At 39.7% G+C, this 16,384-nt stretch overlaps 2 protein-coding genes across 3 annotated transcripts in view; one reads left to right on the top strand and one right to left on the bottom strand.

Moving 5' to 3' along the window:
• The first annotated feature begins 10,504 nt into the window (after positions 1–10,504).
• LOC146668992 (syncytin-A-like) lies at positions 10,505–11,617 on the top strand. The gene has a single exon (XM_085405388.1). It carries the CDS (start codon positions 10,566–10,568, stop codon positions 11,526–11,528), a length of 963 nt encoding a protein of 320 aa, XP_085261514.1. The 5' UTR covers positions 10,505–10,565; the 3' UTR covers positions 11,529–11,617.
• Positions 11,618–12,987: 1,370 nt separating this feature from the next.
• LOC146668990 (uncharacterized) overlaps positions 12,988–16,384 on the bottom strand; it is a 25,868-nt gene continuing 22,471 nt past the window's right edge. The window contains exons 8-9 of one of the 2 annotated variants that reach the window (XM_085407828.1): positions 13,319–13,387; positions 12,988–13,236 (exon numbers count right to left, since the gene is read on the bottom strand). In XM_085407828.1, the coding sequence (XP_085263954.1) occupies positions 13,003–13,236; positions 13,319–13,387 (303 nt within the window). In that variant the 3' untranslated portion in view covers positions 12,988–13,002. Of the gene's footprint in view, positions 13,237–13,318; positions 13,388–14,377; positions 14,628–16,384 lie in introns of those variants that run through there. The other variant, XM_085407829.1, reaches the window with a different exon arrangement.

Genomic DNA, 16,384 nt, shown 5'->3' with positions numbered 1-16,384 from the left:
TGTGATTGAAGCTTGCAGGCAACGGCATTTATTAGTGCAAATAAGATGAAGGGCATTTTCAATCCATCTTTTCCAATGAGCTACTGTCACTGACGACAGACTACTTAATTCAAAGTGTGAATATATCGCCAGCAGTAGCAACAACAGCAGCAGCAATGGCAGTGACACAGCAGAAGTCACATGTAAGCATAAAAGTAGCCTTGGTAGCGTTTTCCATGAAAATTCTAAGTAAACGCACAACACGACTGTCATAAAACTGAAATTCAAAAACATTATCTACCTTTGTTTTTTCACTAGCTGTCTAAAGCCCTGCCTTTTCACCATGTAACCACATCAGAAATGTCCTTCCTGTCGTGTGGACTGCAATTAGCAAGAGCTCCACCAATGAGTCATTTGTTTACTTCTTGGTTACACAAAAGTACCAGCTACTAGTTATCTCATCCTTGCGTGTCTTCATGTCTTGGTTTTACTCGATGGTGTGTTTTTACCCCAAGTGGAAAAAACAGTTTTGTAGTTTCCACCTTCAGCAAGAACAATTTTTTCCCCATATTTTTGCAAAACATTGTGCTTCATTAAATAGTTCCCATTTTACTAAATCGTCAGGAGGCTGACAAGCAACTCTCTCTGTCAGACATGTTTGGGCATGTGCCGTTGTTGCATGTGCTTGGGAAAGTAAACAATGGTTTTGCCATATCATTGATATGGCAAATATCATATAATCATGTAAAAATGTAGAATCATACTATTGTGGACAACCCTATTGGTAAGCATACTTATGTAGTACGCACTGAAAAGGACATCCATCTTAACTGCCCATTCAATCTCGGATTGTCCAATTGTGCACCTTCAAACACATTAGCAAGTTTTTTTTATGCTATATTTATGTGCAAATACTTTCAACAAAGACTAGTGCTATATTCTCAGAGCCAGCTGTTAAAATGTTTGATGTGCTTTCATTGGACGATATCTCAAAGCTGGTGCCAAACTAAAACACAACATGTTAAAGGAGTCTCCAGCTAAACTACTATAAGGCATGTTATCTAAAAACAGCTTGTTTCATATTTCTATATGTTTGGTCTAATAATAACTTCACACATTCAGCTACTGCTTCACTGGAGATCTAGGATTAAGAAAAAAAGGATAAATTACAAATACTAGCTTTTTACATCCTTTTAAATTTATTATTATAAATTTATTTTTTATACTGAAAAGGGTAGCAGGTAGCACACACTCCAAATACATTTACTAGATTTAGAGATCGCAGTGCATCTTCTGTTGACCAAGTTGTTTTTATTTATTGTGGAAACAGTGGGAACTTCAAGTCCATGCAGACCAAGGTGTTTAAATGAGATTAAAACTGGGGTCTCCTTTTCATATTTGTTGTCATTTTATCTATTTTCAATGTTCTGATACTGAAATTACTAGTAATTTATGTTTTTGTATGACTCAGAGGAATAATTATGAAATTATTTTGCTGGGAGTGAGTCGATATAGACATTTTTCTTTTTAAATGAGAACAAGACCTGGATACAGATCCCTCATTTATTTGTTTTTGTTTTAACAGATGATTGGAGGTTGATGAAATGGATCAAAAACCTCCTGTGGATGATTCGGGATAAACTGACAAGGCAACAATCAAACAGTCTGACAAAGCTCTCTGGGTGGCTTTAGAATCTGGATTTTCCAAAACATAAAAAACAAATTTGTCAAACACAATACAAATATAAGGATCATTAATCTCACATGTAACCTATGAATCCATGTGGGGTTTTTTAAGAAGAGAGAGAGCCAGTGCAAACATCACAACTGAACCACAGCTGGTTCTTAATCAAGCAGATGTGAAGAGCTGCTTTTCCATTAGTGCTCAAACTTCAGACAGCTGTATTTGAAAAATCATATTTCCCAGTGAAAGGGTTCAGTGGGGTTAAACAAGAACAGGAGTTCTCAGAAGAAGAGAATACATTTCGTACATTGCACTAATCATTTCTCTCTACATGGTCCAGCTGCCCATTTTCTAATCACCCTTTCAGGCACATCTGTAATAACGGCTGTCAAGTGGAAGCGCTATTAAATCCATTTACAATCCTGTTCTCACAGCACAGAAAGGAAAGGCAGACAGAAGAAAAAGCAGCCGTGAAAGTTCCACAAATGGCATTAAGAAAGCAGGTGCTTTTTTAAAGGACACTGAGAGCAAACTACTTAAACTAGGCGTCTAAGAAAAATGTTAGAAATATTCACCTTCACATAGATGATGCTTGATAAACACTCACTTCTAGCTGAAGCTGATCAATGGAGCTTTTAAGTAAATATCATCTTTGTTAAAGATTACAGATGTGGATGAAGATATACAGAAATGCCATTATTTTTATAAGAATGATGGTTTTATAATAGGTTGAACCGGATGAGTTTCACTGCTGGACTGATGTCGGCTATGTATGTGACTTAAGAAGAAGACTTAAGAATAACACTATAATGCTAGTTGCTCAAAGTGTGACAAGGATATCCTGCCTTTCCTACCTTAATTAGTGGGCATAAATGGATAAACAGACACATTTATATTTTAAACAACCTCCGTTGGCCAAATTGCTGTACAGGTTATACAAAATATACACTGAAAACAATGAAAACAAGTAAACAAGACTGTGTTTGCATAAGAAAAGACAGGACACTAGGATAATAGGGTTTTTTAAGTGATTTAAAAAGAATGGGCAACTCTTATGTAAAAAAGGTAAGTTGTTCCGAAGATTTGGAGGTGCAAAATTCAAAATTTATGAAATGTGTGTCTGGCTTTGTTTTTACTTCCTTTTTAAAAAAAAAAACATTTTCATAGTTTTTTTAAGCTCACTTGATGATCAATCTTTGCTTACAGGAACAATGCCGTAATAAACATCAGCAAACTTCCTTTTGTTGTTGTTTTTAAATAAATAAAATAAGTATAAACAAATAAATACAGACATATGGACTCTTCCGTTTTAGCAGCTGTCTGGAGAAAAAAACCAAACAGATCGCCAGTGCATCGGCCCAGCAGGGGGTCATCTTAGGCACAGCAGGCTGTTGAGATTGGTCGGATAGACTGGTGGAAACCCCGATGAGTGAGATGACATGCTGGGGACATTGTGTTTATGTATTTTTTTTCCTCTAATGGAAATTGTAAACAGCACTTAACAGTTAATTTTCATTTTTTCACCTTTGTTTACTATGAAGTTTGCCAGTCTGGATTTTTGAGTTTAAAGGTAAGGCAGCTTCACTGTGGGTGGATCCAAGCTCATAGCAGACCAATCAGTAGGAGGGAGAACAGCAGAGAGCCAGGATTTGTTTATGCGTGTCTGCACATGTGTGTGTCTCAGAGAGAGAAAGAGAGGAAAGACCTAGGCTGTGCCCTTGTTGATGTAAGTAACACTATAGAAGTCAAAAGGCTTGAAACCAAACCGGTCCCAGGAGTTTCCCAGACGACCGGTGACACCAGTCTCCTTTGTGTGCGTCCATGACACATTGAGCCTTTTTAATATTTAAACATCTCTAATAGCAGCTCTGCTGTTTGTTTCTCATTTATCCTTGGCTCACACTCCTTTCAGTCACTTCCAAGTTTTTGCTCTGGCCAAACTTAGTAGGACAAAAGTCACATTTCTCTGCGGTTGATCGTTTTAATATTGCCTTCCTCCTATGGTTTTAATCCAGTCCTCAACAAGAACTTAAACTGCTAAGAGACGTCAGATAAGTTCATGAAATGGTTGTTATAATGTCAGCTGCTAACGGGTACCCCCTCTAGTGGGTACGCTACGAAGATATTGTAAAGGTTTTTATGTTTTAAAGTGGTAAAGTAAACTTTTTATACAGCTTCAGCAGCTGGTCACTAACATTTACGTTAATAATAAATTTTAGACTGAGTAAAAATTGCTGATCACCAGTTTGTGTTAACTGTTTCTGCTTTTTAATAATACATCAGTGTGAGGAGTTCAGTTGTTATGGAAACGATAGGCCGGTAATCGCACCCCAAAGGAGTGTTTTCCAAACACTTTTTAAAACTGTAGAATCATCAATTTTTATTTAAGTTGCAGCTAGCTGCAGCTTAGCAGCACATCAGCTGTACTTTCTCCTCAGATAGAAACATCAGACAGACAGGGTGTGGTGGAATAGGAGTGAGTGGAGGCTCCGAATGAAAAACAAGGAACTGTGTTCTACCAAATTACTCCCGTGAAATTGGAGAAAGCGCTCCCACAAAATGGACTAAAGAGTCAGTAAGGCTGTTTTTTCTTTTTTTCAAACAATCTAAATGACATTGATTGGCTGTCAGAATACTATCCAAACCCTCTTAGTTGTCAAATTAAATCAAAACAGTAACAGCATAGTGCAGTGTGCTAATGGAAGCAAACTCTTTGTTAATGAGTTATAAAAAATAAAGTCACACTATAGGTCGTGAGAACAGAAGCATAACCACAAACACACTTAAAATCTCTTCAAAGATCACTACGCACAACACAATATTATCACCGACGGACTCTTTTCAGTTCCAAGAATTTGTTGTGATCGACTACATTTTTAAAACTCACCTGCGGTATCATGCAGTTTATTTTATTTTTTCCTCCATTTCAATAGGAAAAAGAATATCCTCCATATCAAAGTGTAGATGGTGAATAAGCAGGCATTTCCTGCCCTGCATGTGGGATATGAATGTGGCTTTGGGCCAAATCTAAGAACTTCAAAGGAAGGGAGGAAATAAGCTGAGAGGCATCTGTGCACATGTTTGTGTCTTTTCATATTTATTTTTCAGCCAGCCAGCACACATGCATGAAATACATGTGCACACATACGTTTCAATTAGTGCATTTTGTATAGGATTTATGGTAGACATATTTAGTTATTGTTACAGGAAAAATGATTCTATGTTTCTTTACCTTCTTTTAAATGTACAAAGATGCCTTTTGTCTGCCCTTTGTCTATGGTTAGATTAGTTTAGAATTATCTTTTTAGACTTTCTCAGCAAAGACATACTGTTTTGGGACATATTGTTTTAGATTGTTTTATCTCTCACAGCCTTCTCCCAGCTCTCTGCTGACGAGACTAGCGCCACATATGGAGTTGTTTATTTTATTTGTTTTGTATTTTCTTATCCTGTTCTCACTGTCTTTCCTATAAAAATTACCAAGCCACTGTGCATGGTGTGAGTTGTTCTTAGCAGCTCACCCGTGTACACGTTTGATAAAGAAAGTAACTTTGTCTCATTGTGTCTTTATTTCTCCTGGGTTTTTTACAGAGTTTTCCCCCGACATTTCTTGGTCCTTCGACAGCCGGATCACCTCCATCGTGTCCCATCTCCGTGACCAGTCCACGTTGTTCGCCTGTCGACAGCCCACACACCAGGTGTGTGGAAAAAGACCAAGAGCGTTAAATTCGGGTCTTGGCCAACGTCTTAGAAAGCGACCCACGGTGGTGGGACCCGATCGAGGTGGACCAGACCCGGCGACACCGACCAGGTAGATACAGACACACTGACACAATCTTGCGTAAAAGCGCATTTTGAATTCAGGGAATTTAAAATAGCGGAAGTAGCTCGTCGACTGGTAGCTCTGGGAGCTCGTCGACTGGTAGCGTAGCTCGTCGACTGGAAGCTTTGGAAGCTCGTCGACTGGTAGCTTTGGAGCTCTGGGTAGCTCCCCCAGCTGGGTCTAGACTGGGTCTAGGGAGTAAGTAGCTCTGGGAGCTCCCCTTATTATAAGGGTTCCGGTCGCGCGCGTCGAAGCTGTGAATGTGAATGTGTGTGTGTGTGTGTGTGTGTGTATTGTTTTAATTAATGGAGCAAGCTGAATTTTCACGGTCCAATAAGAGACTGAGCTGCTCCTACTGTGTTTTTCTTTTACTGCTGTTCACTGACGTGCTGGTGAGTTGAGAGAACGGTCGAGTTCCGTCTCGTAAAGTTCACACCGCTTTTGGAAATAGTCCGAAAGTAGAAGGGCGTGTGAGCAACCACTCTCGTCTCTAATACCAGCGAAGGTGATAGCAGCTGTATTGTGTATATATTACTTAAACAAAAATAAGTAAATACATAAATAAGATGGGTAATCAAGCAAGTGAAATTAAAACTCACTCCTGCTGACGAGCAGTGGTGAGAAAAGAAAAGTCCAGACGCCGGACAAAAACAGTGTCTGTAAATTGAGAGATTTAAGAAAACAAAATATAAACAGTCAGAAGACCAGAACTCAACTGCCAGTTTAGTAAAACCAGAAGACGAGACACTGTGCAGTTCCCACAATCCTTTTAGTAAACCATCACTCACTCCTGCAGCCGCATCTGCAGCACCACCCATATCAGGAAGAACTTAATAATCCCTTATTAAGTGAAAACTAGAGATCACAGTAGTTTGAAGTAGTTTAAAAGGGTTGAAAACAGACCCCACTGAGTAGATATAAATATAAAAAGTACGAAATAAAGATGAACAAAGGGAAAATTACAGTAGAAATGATCTTTAGAGTATTTGACATTAATAATAGCAAGGACAACAACCTGTAAAGTGATATTAACAATGAAACACAGTTGGCATGATGACCATGCCCAGCATGTATAAAATGAATATAAAGCAAATAATTCACACGAAAATATTTTAATAAAATAAATAAGGTATATTAAGGCTGTGTCACTGTTCAGCCAAGGACAGTGTGTGAAAAGGTAACTGTCTCCACCTTGGGAAAAGGATGATTCTGCAGGTCATCTGAAGCCCTTGATGGATACAAAATAAAATATAAATAATATATTATAATAGAACTGCCTGGTCCGCCATGCAACAGAGAGAACAAATGTGACCGCAGATTGGATGAATTCAAAATTATCTGTTTGCTGAATAAGATGATCCTAACTATCAAATTGGCTCAGTAGTAATATAGTGGTACACACTGCTAAAATATTATAATATGCTATTGCTGTCATATAAGACAAAGAGGATAATATTAACAATGACAATATTAATATGAAGAGGCACCTTAATCTGTTATGATGTGAGGTGGATAATTGTTAAGCAGTAGTCTGCATCAAGCTTAAGGTTTGCTGAAACTCAGTGTAATGACATGTGAGATGAAGACAATACGGAGAATAACTAAACTAATGAAGTGCATAGAGGCACTTGACCAGCTTGAAACCTATCATCCTAGACTGACACATTGCTGAGATATAGAACCAATAAGCAAAACCCTGTAGACAACAGCTACAACTACAGGATTGAGAAGCTGAATTAAATATGTAGACACTGCTAAGCTGATGAGCATGTTCCACATTTTCTTTTTATTTATTTGTTTCTTTTAGAGCAGAAGCTGCTGTAACACACCCAAAGAAAGACTCTAGGTCTGACCAACCGTCTCAGTCGTGGGCAAAAAGATGTCAGTCAATAAAATTCTAAAAGATAATTTATTGACAAAAAATATATCAAGAGACAAAACGACACACTTAATATAAAATTCATAGCGCAAAACCAATCCATCCCAATCATATCTGATTTCATCACATTACATACCTGCACAGAGAGACAAAACAAAACAGCAGTGGTTGTAGTGTGGGCTATAAGTAGACCAGTGTATCAGTGCAATCAAGTACACCTGCCTCTAATTAGTCCAACCTCATTCCAGCCATTGGCTCACCAAAAATGTGACACACACAAAACCACTCCCAACCCAGTGCAACTTCACACAATAATATGGAGCTGAATTAACACAGGCACATTAGTCTACCATGTTACAAGCTGCATGCTATTACAAGCCAACATATGCAGACTTCTGCCTTGTTCGGGTGGCAGCATTTTTCTTTTTTCTTTTGTGTCCTGACACGTTTATGTTTTTTGTTTTTGTTTGATTATTTTGTTGGTTTTGGAAACGAATTTAAACGAACTTGTGACAATACTTGAGAATCACAGTGACACATAGTGATTAGGCATATGATTGAAAAATGCCTAGGTTTAGAGCTGTGAGCTATGAGCTGTGAGCAATGCAAAGTTAAATATATATATGTATAAATGGGAAACAACCCTAACTTCAAAGTTTGAAATGTGTGAGATCCATGAATTGTTTGAAAAACTAGAAATTATTCAAAACTGCCTTAAGTGAAAATGTAGTGTTGCATCTATTCTCCCAAACCAAGACGAACAAAAAAGAAGAAGCTTTCTGTAACTTCAAAATAAGGCTGACTGTTGACAATAGACTAAAACACTAATCCACAGGTGGCTATCAGGAACAGAGAGGCGAGCAAAGTCACAAACACTAAGGCTGCAGACAGCCACGCAGAAACAGCAGATAACATAGAGACAACGCCTGCTAGAACCATGGAGAGGAAGGTCACTTCCCACGAGATTGTAGGAGTAGAGGACAAATTAGTTGTAAAGTCAGCTTCAGGCCACACAACTGTACAACAATTAACTGCCCTTTTAGAACTAGTACACACAGCAAGTGGCCGCAGGTGCTTTATTAAATGCATATATGACCCGTTGTGTCCAGTAAATTTGCTAGGTAGAGACGCTCTGACAAAACTTAAGATAGCAGTCATGCCATTCTTTTCTGGTATTACACCTGAGTGCCAGAAACCGACCGAGTATCACAACATTCTGAGATTTAAACAAACTCCAGGCCCAGATCCACCTTATGATCAGCAAGTGTGGAAGCTAGGAGAACAGCATTTGACTTTACAGCACAGGCCGAAATTGTGTAGGTTACGCAGTAACCACAGATAGTAAAATAATGGAAGCAAAACCATTTTCTTCTTCATGTTCTGCACAGAGCGCTGAGCTGATAGCTGTGATACGCGAAAGCTAAATACAAACATACATACAGACAGCCAGTATGTTTTCTCTGCTGTGCATCATTTCGCAAAGCTCTGGCAAAACAGAGGAATGATTACATCAACCGGTAAACCAGTCCAGCATGCAAGCCTCTTACAACGCCTGCTGACTGTAATAAATTTACCACAACAACTCGCATTGTGTAAATGTGCAGCACACAAAACTGATGGCTCTTTTATTACTACAGGCAACAATTTTGCTGACAGAGCCGCAAAACAGGCGGCACAAAAGACAAACATGACATTGATGGCAGTAAACACACATCAGATTCCACTGGATGTGTTGCAAAGTGAACAAAAAGCAGCGAGCACAGCAGAGCAGGCAAAATGGCTAAAACACGGTGCAGTTCTGACAAACGATTTAATGATGTGTTATGGCAAGCCAGTGTTGCCAAAATCGCTCCACAAGATGGCGGCATTAGTGACTCATGGCTGTACGCATTTGTCATCGGGGGGAATGACCTGTATTGTCAACTCTCATTTTTACACTGTAAATTTTGAAACTTCAGCAAAACAATTTGTCAGAACGTGCATGACGTGTCAAAAATATAATGCTCAGGGTAACCTGCGACCACAAAGAGGCCGTTTTCCAACTCCGCCTCATCCTTTTCACACAATTCATATGGACTTTATTGAGCTAAATGAATGCCAAGGGTAAAAATACGCCCTAGTGGTTATAGATGTATTCTCAAAGTGGCCAGAAATCTATCCAGTGAAAAAGGCAGATGCAATTTCAGTAGCAAAGTGCCTGTGCAATCACTTCATACCCACATATGGCATCCCAGCTTTGATACGATCAGACAACGGCACTCATTTTGTAAATGATGTCATCACTAAGGTCTCTGAAGCACTCGGTTTCAGCATAAAACACCACTGTGCTTATCACCCTCAGAGCGCAGGCCTTGTAGAGAGAACTAACGGCACTATAAAACAAAGGCTCAGGAAATGCATGGCAGAAACAGGAAGGCCGTGGCCTGAATGTTTGGGTTTAGTGAAAATGTGGATGCGCTTAACACAAGGCTCCCATAAACTAACTCCATTTGAAATCATTCATGGCAGGCCGTTTCCACTGCCTATTACCAGTCAACCAATAGACAAAGCAATCAGAGAAAACACATTAGCAGAATGGATGTCTAAGCTGTTAGAAAACAAAGAGATCATTGTACATAATCAACAACCTGATGATGTTTCTCCAGTGTCTTGCAGACTAAAGCCCGGTGACTGGGTTCTGATCAAGGTGCTCCAAAGGAAAAACTGGAGCACACCCAGGTGGGAGGGGCCATACCAAGTCCTCCTCACTACACCGACCGCTTGCAAAATTGCGGAACGACCATCCTGGGTCCATCAGAGTCACTGCAGGCGAGTCAGTGAAGCCATCTAAACACAGCTGACGGCAGGCGTGCCTACTTGTTGTGATCTCGCCCGGTGGAGGGGTCAGCTTTCCTGGCCGGGGGGTCTACTCGCGACAGGAGGGTGTGTTCCGTCGTCATGAGGTGGTGGCTCTTATCAACTGCAGCGGCCCTGACCATGGCCGGGCTCTTCACCTTTGCTTCCATGAGGGACAACAAGTCACGCTACATGGAGAAAAGGCAGACACTGTATGACAAAGGAAAGTACACCAAGTTTCCCCATGGCTATGCCACTAATTTCTGGTGGCAGTTTATGAACACTACAGCTCACTTGAATAATAAAACTGACTGCTATGCAAATACATATACACTTTCTGCCCACCAAGGAACGAGAGGAAGTGTATGGACTGTTCACTCAACGAAACCTGTGCCAGTAACGCGACACTGATGAGCCTCAACTGTCGCTCTGACTACAGCTACCGAATGCCACTACAAACAAAGACTCAGTACCAGACAGGATGTGCACGGACGGCACCCAGCAGCAGAGGAACCAGAGTTTTGGCTGACTGGTACTTCCTATGTGGCAACAAGGCTTATCTGTCACTCCCTGAAGGTTGGGGAGGTCTGTGCGCCCTGGTGGAATTATCAGATCACGTTTTCTTCATGCAAAGTGTTGCACATCACCCAAGCAGCCGGCAGAGACGTGAAGTGGACATCGCCTCCCCCAATTCTTTCGGCATTACCGTGGACACTGGAGTGCCGGGAGAGTTTCGCATCTGGGGAGGAGGAGTGAAATTCTTACAGAGCTTGATCCCCGGCATTGGAGTTGCCGAGGTGCGGGATCACGTGGAAATCAACCGATATGCTCTGCTACGACACATCAACTTAACTAAGACCCTGGGAACCGCCTTAGCAGGAGAACAGCAGGCCATCAGAACGATGGTGCTGCAGAACACACTGACACTAGACCTGCTAACAGCATCACAAGGAGGAGTTTGCAAGCTGATCGGGGAAACATGTTGCACTTTTATCCCTGATGGATACGAAACTGGAGGAGACATTTATGAAGCTTTGCAGAATTTGACCGCTCTGCAAAAATATGTCACTGAACACACACCTGGAGCAGCTACAGCACAAAGCTGGCTGGACTGGCTGTTCAGCGGTTCATGGCTGGCTGCTGTAGCAAAGCCATTTTTCCTTCTAGGTCTCATCATGATAGCACTGCTCATATTAGTGTTGTGTGTGTTGCCATGCCTAAGAGTAATGATTTCACAGATGATAACAACTACAATGACTGCTTATGTTGCCGTGCCTGAAGAAGAACAGCATCCCGTTGAAATTCTGTTAGAGGAGAACTTGTACTAGCTGCTAATAAATGACGTGGTGATTAAAAATGACTTGTCAAGTGATCATGCACTGATTAAAACATTAGTAGGTTATGCAAGTTTTCATGCTTTTATTTTTTTTAAGTCTTGACTTTTAAACATAAAGTTTTTCATTTTAAATATAAAGTTTTCATTCTATTATTTTTTGAAGTCTTCAGTTTTAAACATAAAGTTTTCATTTTAAATATGAAGTTTTCATTATTTTACATATAAAGTTTTCAATTTAAGGTTTGCATCATTTTAAATATAAGGTTTTTATCCTTGTATTTTTTGAAGTTTTCATTTTAGTTTTCATCCTTTTATTTTTTGTAGTTTTAGTTTTATTATTTTTTCTTGTTTATTCCACTTGTTATTTCATTTACTATGATTTTCATTTACTATGTTTTTCTTTTTATTTTGTTTTATTCTTTAGACCAAATGACTGCCATTTCTGCTATGATGACATTTTGAAGATTTTGGAAATTAAAAATTGCCTAACATACTTAATAAATGATTTTCATAGACAATTGTTGTATACATTTAAAATAAGTTAAACAGGGGGGAATGTTACAGGAAAAATGATTCTATGTTTCTTTACCTTCTTTTAAATGTACAAAGATGCCTTTTGTCTGCCCTTTGTCTATGGTTAGATTAGTTTAGAATTATCTTTTTAGACTTTCTCAGCAAAGACATACTGTTTTGGGACATATTGTTTTAGATTGTTTTATCTCTCACAGCCTTCTCCCAGCTCTCTGCTGACGAGACTAGCGCCACATATGGAGTTGTTTATTTTATTTGTTTTGTATTTTCTTATCCTGTTCTCACTGTCTTTCCTATAAAAATTACCAAGCCACTGTGCATGGTGTGAGTTGTTCTTAGCAGCTCACCCGTGTACACGTTTGATAAAGAAAGTAACTTTGTCTCATTGTGTCTTTATTTCTCCTGGGTTTTTTACAGAGTTTTCCCCCGACATTTCTATACATTTGTATTGGCATATCCTAACAACCAAATTATAAAACTACCCTTTAACAACATAAAATCTTGCTGGCTAGAGCGGTTGCTAGATGCTGGTTAGCAACTGTCTGGCAAACACCAGTCACTAGTAGGGTCATGCAGGCCTACATACTGGTGATCACTACCAGATTAAAGCGATCACCTGTGGTTTATATGGAACATAATGACATGTTATCAATTAGGTGTGAAAACACCGTAACCAAACAACTGGGAAACGTGCCAGTAATGAATAAAGGAAACGATGTGCTTGGAAGCATATGTTTCTGACTTAGTTCTTTATTCTCATTGCTAAACACAACACTAATCACTGCACAGTCACACAGTCACAAAGTGAAACCCGATGGGCAAGTGCTAAGGGGAGACACCACATAGGGTTTAAAATGCCCTTAGTAGTTGAATCCTGGGTTTGACCCCACTGACTGGACCTCGACCTCTGTTGCCTATCATTTGACAGTTTCTGGCTATATTTGTTCAGCTTCTGAATAAAGGTAAAAGCCAAAACAGCCATCTTGTTGGGTTCCATGTTCCTTTCTGTTTGGACTTACCTTGCTACGTAACACAGATGTATGCGAATTAAGGGGGAAGTGAGTTGTGGAAGTAGCCGTTGGTGTCTGTGAACTGGAAGCAGTTTTATGTTGCAGTCTGACGCCATCACTGAACTCAACACAGTCAAAGTTGCTCTTCCACACCATTACCTGTGAACCAGATATAAATGTATTAAATAACAACACTCCATTAAAGTTAGTAATGAAGAATGTTAGAATACTCTGCCATCACCTGTTCATCAGAGCCTCCAGAGGAAAAGTACTCCCCTGTTCTAGAGAAGGCCACACAGGTGACTGGACCCTGGCGTGAGGTAAAAAGCAAAAAAGGTGGAAAATGAATCTCACAATACAGTAAAGTCATATCTGTCTGACAATGAAAGTAGTCCTAAAACTATCAGCTATGAACTGTTTGCTTAAGTTGAAAGAATCACTACATTTGGAGAGAATGTTTTCTAAAAACCTCAACAAATGCAGCTGAACAAACTGGCCCCATCTGTGCTAAAGATCACAATATTGGTTCAAATGATTTGCCAATTAAAAGTCTCCATGTCTAGCAACTACTTTAAAGGCTGCCTAATTGATAAAGTCACCATTTTCATGCACAAATAACAAAAATAAGCAACATTTTATAAATTCAATAGGCCAAATGATTTCATTTATCATCAGTTTAATCACTAATAAGTAAACAGTAATGTCTGCATAGATTAAAAACTCCATGTGAGACTGGTGCTGTCTTACTGTTGCATTCATTCATTCTCAAACCTTACATATAGTAACTTAGAACGATATGACTAGCATTGTTTATCTCCTGCCAAGTAGCTCAGCTGCAGCGAAAATGTAGGTGCAAGTGTAAACATGGGCAGGGAGTAAACACAATACAATTTAATATGATACAGAATACAGTAATATACCCTAAAGGCACTTGCTGGTAAAAATGTATTTAAGATTCAATACAAAACAAAAGGTGGGAACATTTTTTTTTATTTTGTTTGAGGCTTGTGTTTAAGCAGTTCGACTAAAACAAAACTGAACCCACAACAAAAGCTCTTGAATGTGTGTGTGTGTGTGTGTGTGTGTGTGTGTGTGTGTGTGTGTGTGTGTGTGTGTGTGTGTGTGTGTGTGTGTGTGTGTGTGTGTGTGTGAGGAGGATGTGGGTGTGTGGGGCTGCAGCAGAGCAATCAATAACAAAAAGCAGAAACTCAGGTGGAGTGAGGTCACGCATGGTCAGAGCCAAAAAGGATCACCCGAAGGATGTCAGGACTTTGGCATCCTTTGTGTGTGTGCATGTAGCTGGAAATAAAATTCAGAAATCATGTTTCTCTTAGTTTATTCTTTTTTTTTTCCCACCTCACAATGCAGAATGGGGTCAACGATCTCAGCCTGAGCCCCGTGAATGCGTTCAAAGAGGGGATGAAGCAAAGAACAAACGAGTGCTGGCAAAGAAACGGACAGGGAGTCTGCTGAGAAGAAAAAAGGAGCTGTGTCCTGTGGCTGGCACCCAGACAGGCTGGTTTGGGTGAGGAATGGTTTCCCAGAAGCACCTGAGAGAAGCAGACAGTGTCACTATAGCAACGCGACGGCCTGACAGACAGCATGTTCTGTCTGTGCTCTGACTAATGCCTGCTGCCAGGCTGGCACTTGCCATGGCCAGACACATGCACGCACACATGCACACATGCACACACGCACTCACAAACACAGCCTGACAGAGCAATGAACCTAACTTGTACATTTTATGTACCAATAAATGAACACGGATAGCACAAACCAGACAAGACCCATATGGTGCCCTTTATAAAGGCATGACTAACACGAACGATAACATACTGCTACTGCTTTTATTTTGTAAGCTATTTTTCCCCTCTAAATCGTCCCCTTTAAGCACAGTCATAAAGAAGTTTAGGCTTGTGTAAAGTTCTGTAAATCAGCATAAAAAACTGTTTCTTAGACCCTCTTAATTATGCAGTCTTGTAATATGTGTACAAGACATTCTTTGTATAAATTTAACTGAAAAACCACAAAGAGCACAAAGCTGTGCACTGTAACAACCATAATTAATGTTTACATTTCAAATTCACAAATGGGAAACAAATCTGAGAAGTGTATCAAATATGTGGTCTTTTGGCATGAAAATATGCATTTTGTGTAGTTTCATATCCAAAAGTTAATCATTTTGATACACATTACATACTGACAGAATGTAATCAGAAAACTTCTATAAAAGAATTCTGCCTTCCTAATGATCCTGCAATAACCGCTGACTTTGCATTTGTCCAACCACTTTCCTGCCCGCCTTCTCTGAGCCAACGAGCTTCTGTTCCTTCTATGTTCTTTAAATCTCAGTGTTCTTCTGTCATTCTGTCTTTCAGACTCCCATTCATGCAACCAGCCTCCTACCCATATCCACATCACTCCGGTCACTTAAAGAGCTTCAACAAGGCTCCATCTCCATCACCACCAGCGTCTAGACTCGAGGTGGGGGTCCTGTCCTAGTTTCTGTTATTTCATCAAAATCTAATTGCCATTACTGAAATGACGTATCTCAAAAAATCATTATTAATTATTTCAAATGAACTGTCAACTGATCTACCATTAGTAACAGTAACATACAAACATGAAGATGCGCGTTTGAATGTCAGCTTGCAACAGAAATACAGATTACCTCCTAATATTTGGGGGAAAAGACATGTTTGTTCTCTAAACCTTCCTATAACTGCTGTACCTACTTCATGCATTTATTACTACCAGGCTGGACTATTGTAATTCATTATTATCAGGCTGCCCCAAAAACTCCCTCCAAAATATGTCAGCAACAGGGACTAGAAAGAGAGACCAGATTTCTCCTGCATTGGCTTCGCTGCATTGGCTCCCTTGTATATGAGAATTTCATTTAAAATCATTCTGACATACAAGGTCTACAATAACCTGGCTTCATCTTCTCTTATAAACCACATAGTACCACATCACACCACCAAAGCACTTTGCTCTCAGAGTGCAGGCTAACTTGTGCTTCCCTGGGTATTTAAAAGTCGAATGGGCAGCAGATTCTGGAGACAGATAGTCTTTCTACTTTTAGATGAAAACTTCCCTTTTTGACAAAGAATATAGTTAGTGCTAATCAGGTAATCCTGAATCCTCCCTTAGCTACACTGCAATGGATCTGTTTTTGCTTGACTCACTTCTTTTGACTTTCTTTTGACTTGTTTATGCACCATTCTAGATTTACTGGCTCTCTTCCACAGAGTATGTATATATTTTTCCCGTTTCCCTCCTCTCACCCCCAACTGGTCATAGCAAA

This window comes from Rhamphochromis longiceps, linkage group LG5 (assembly GCF_057381845.1).
Source record: "Rhamphochromis longiceps isolate RC_006_pf linkage group LG5, R_longiceps_female_GT1.1, whole genome shotgun sequence".
Taxonomy (NCBI): domain Eukaryota; kingdom Metazoa; phylum Chordata; class Actinopteri; order Cichliformes; family Cichlidae; genus Rhamphochromis; species Rhamphochromis longiceps.
The sequence above is the reverse complement of the archived record's forward strand: the minus strand, read 5'-3'. Positions and strand labels throughout refer to the sequence as shown.

Bases quoted from the DNA above. Each gene is read 5' to 3' on its own strand.
- LOC146668992 (XM_085405388.1), top strand. From the start codon at position 10,566: ATGGACTGTTCACTCAACGAAACCTGTGCCAGTAACGCGACACTGATG.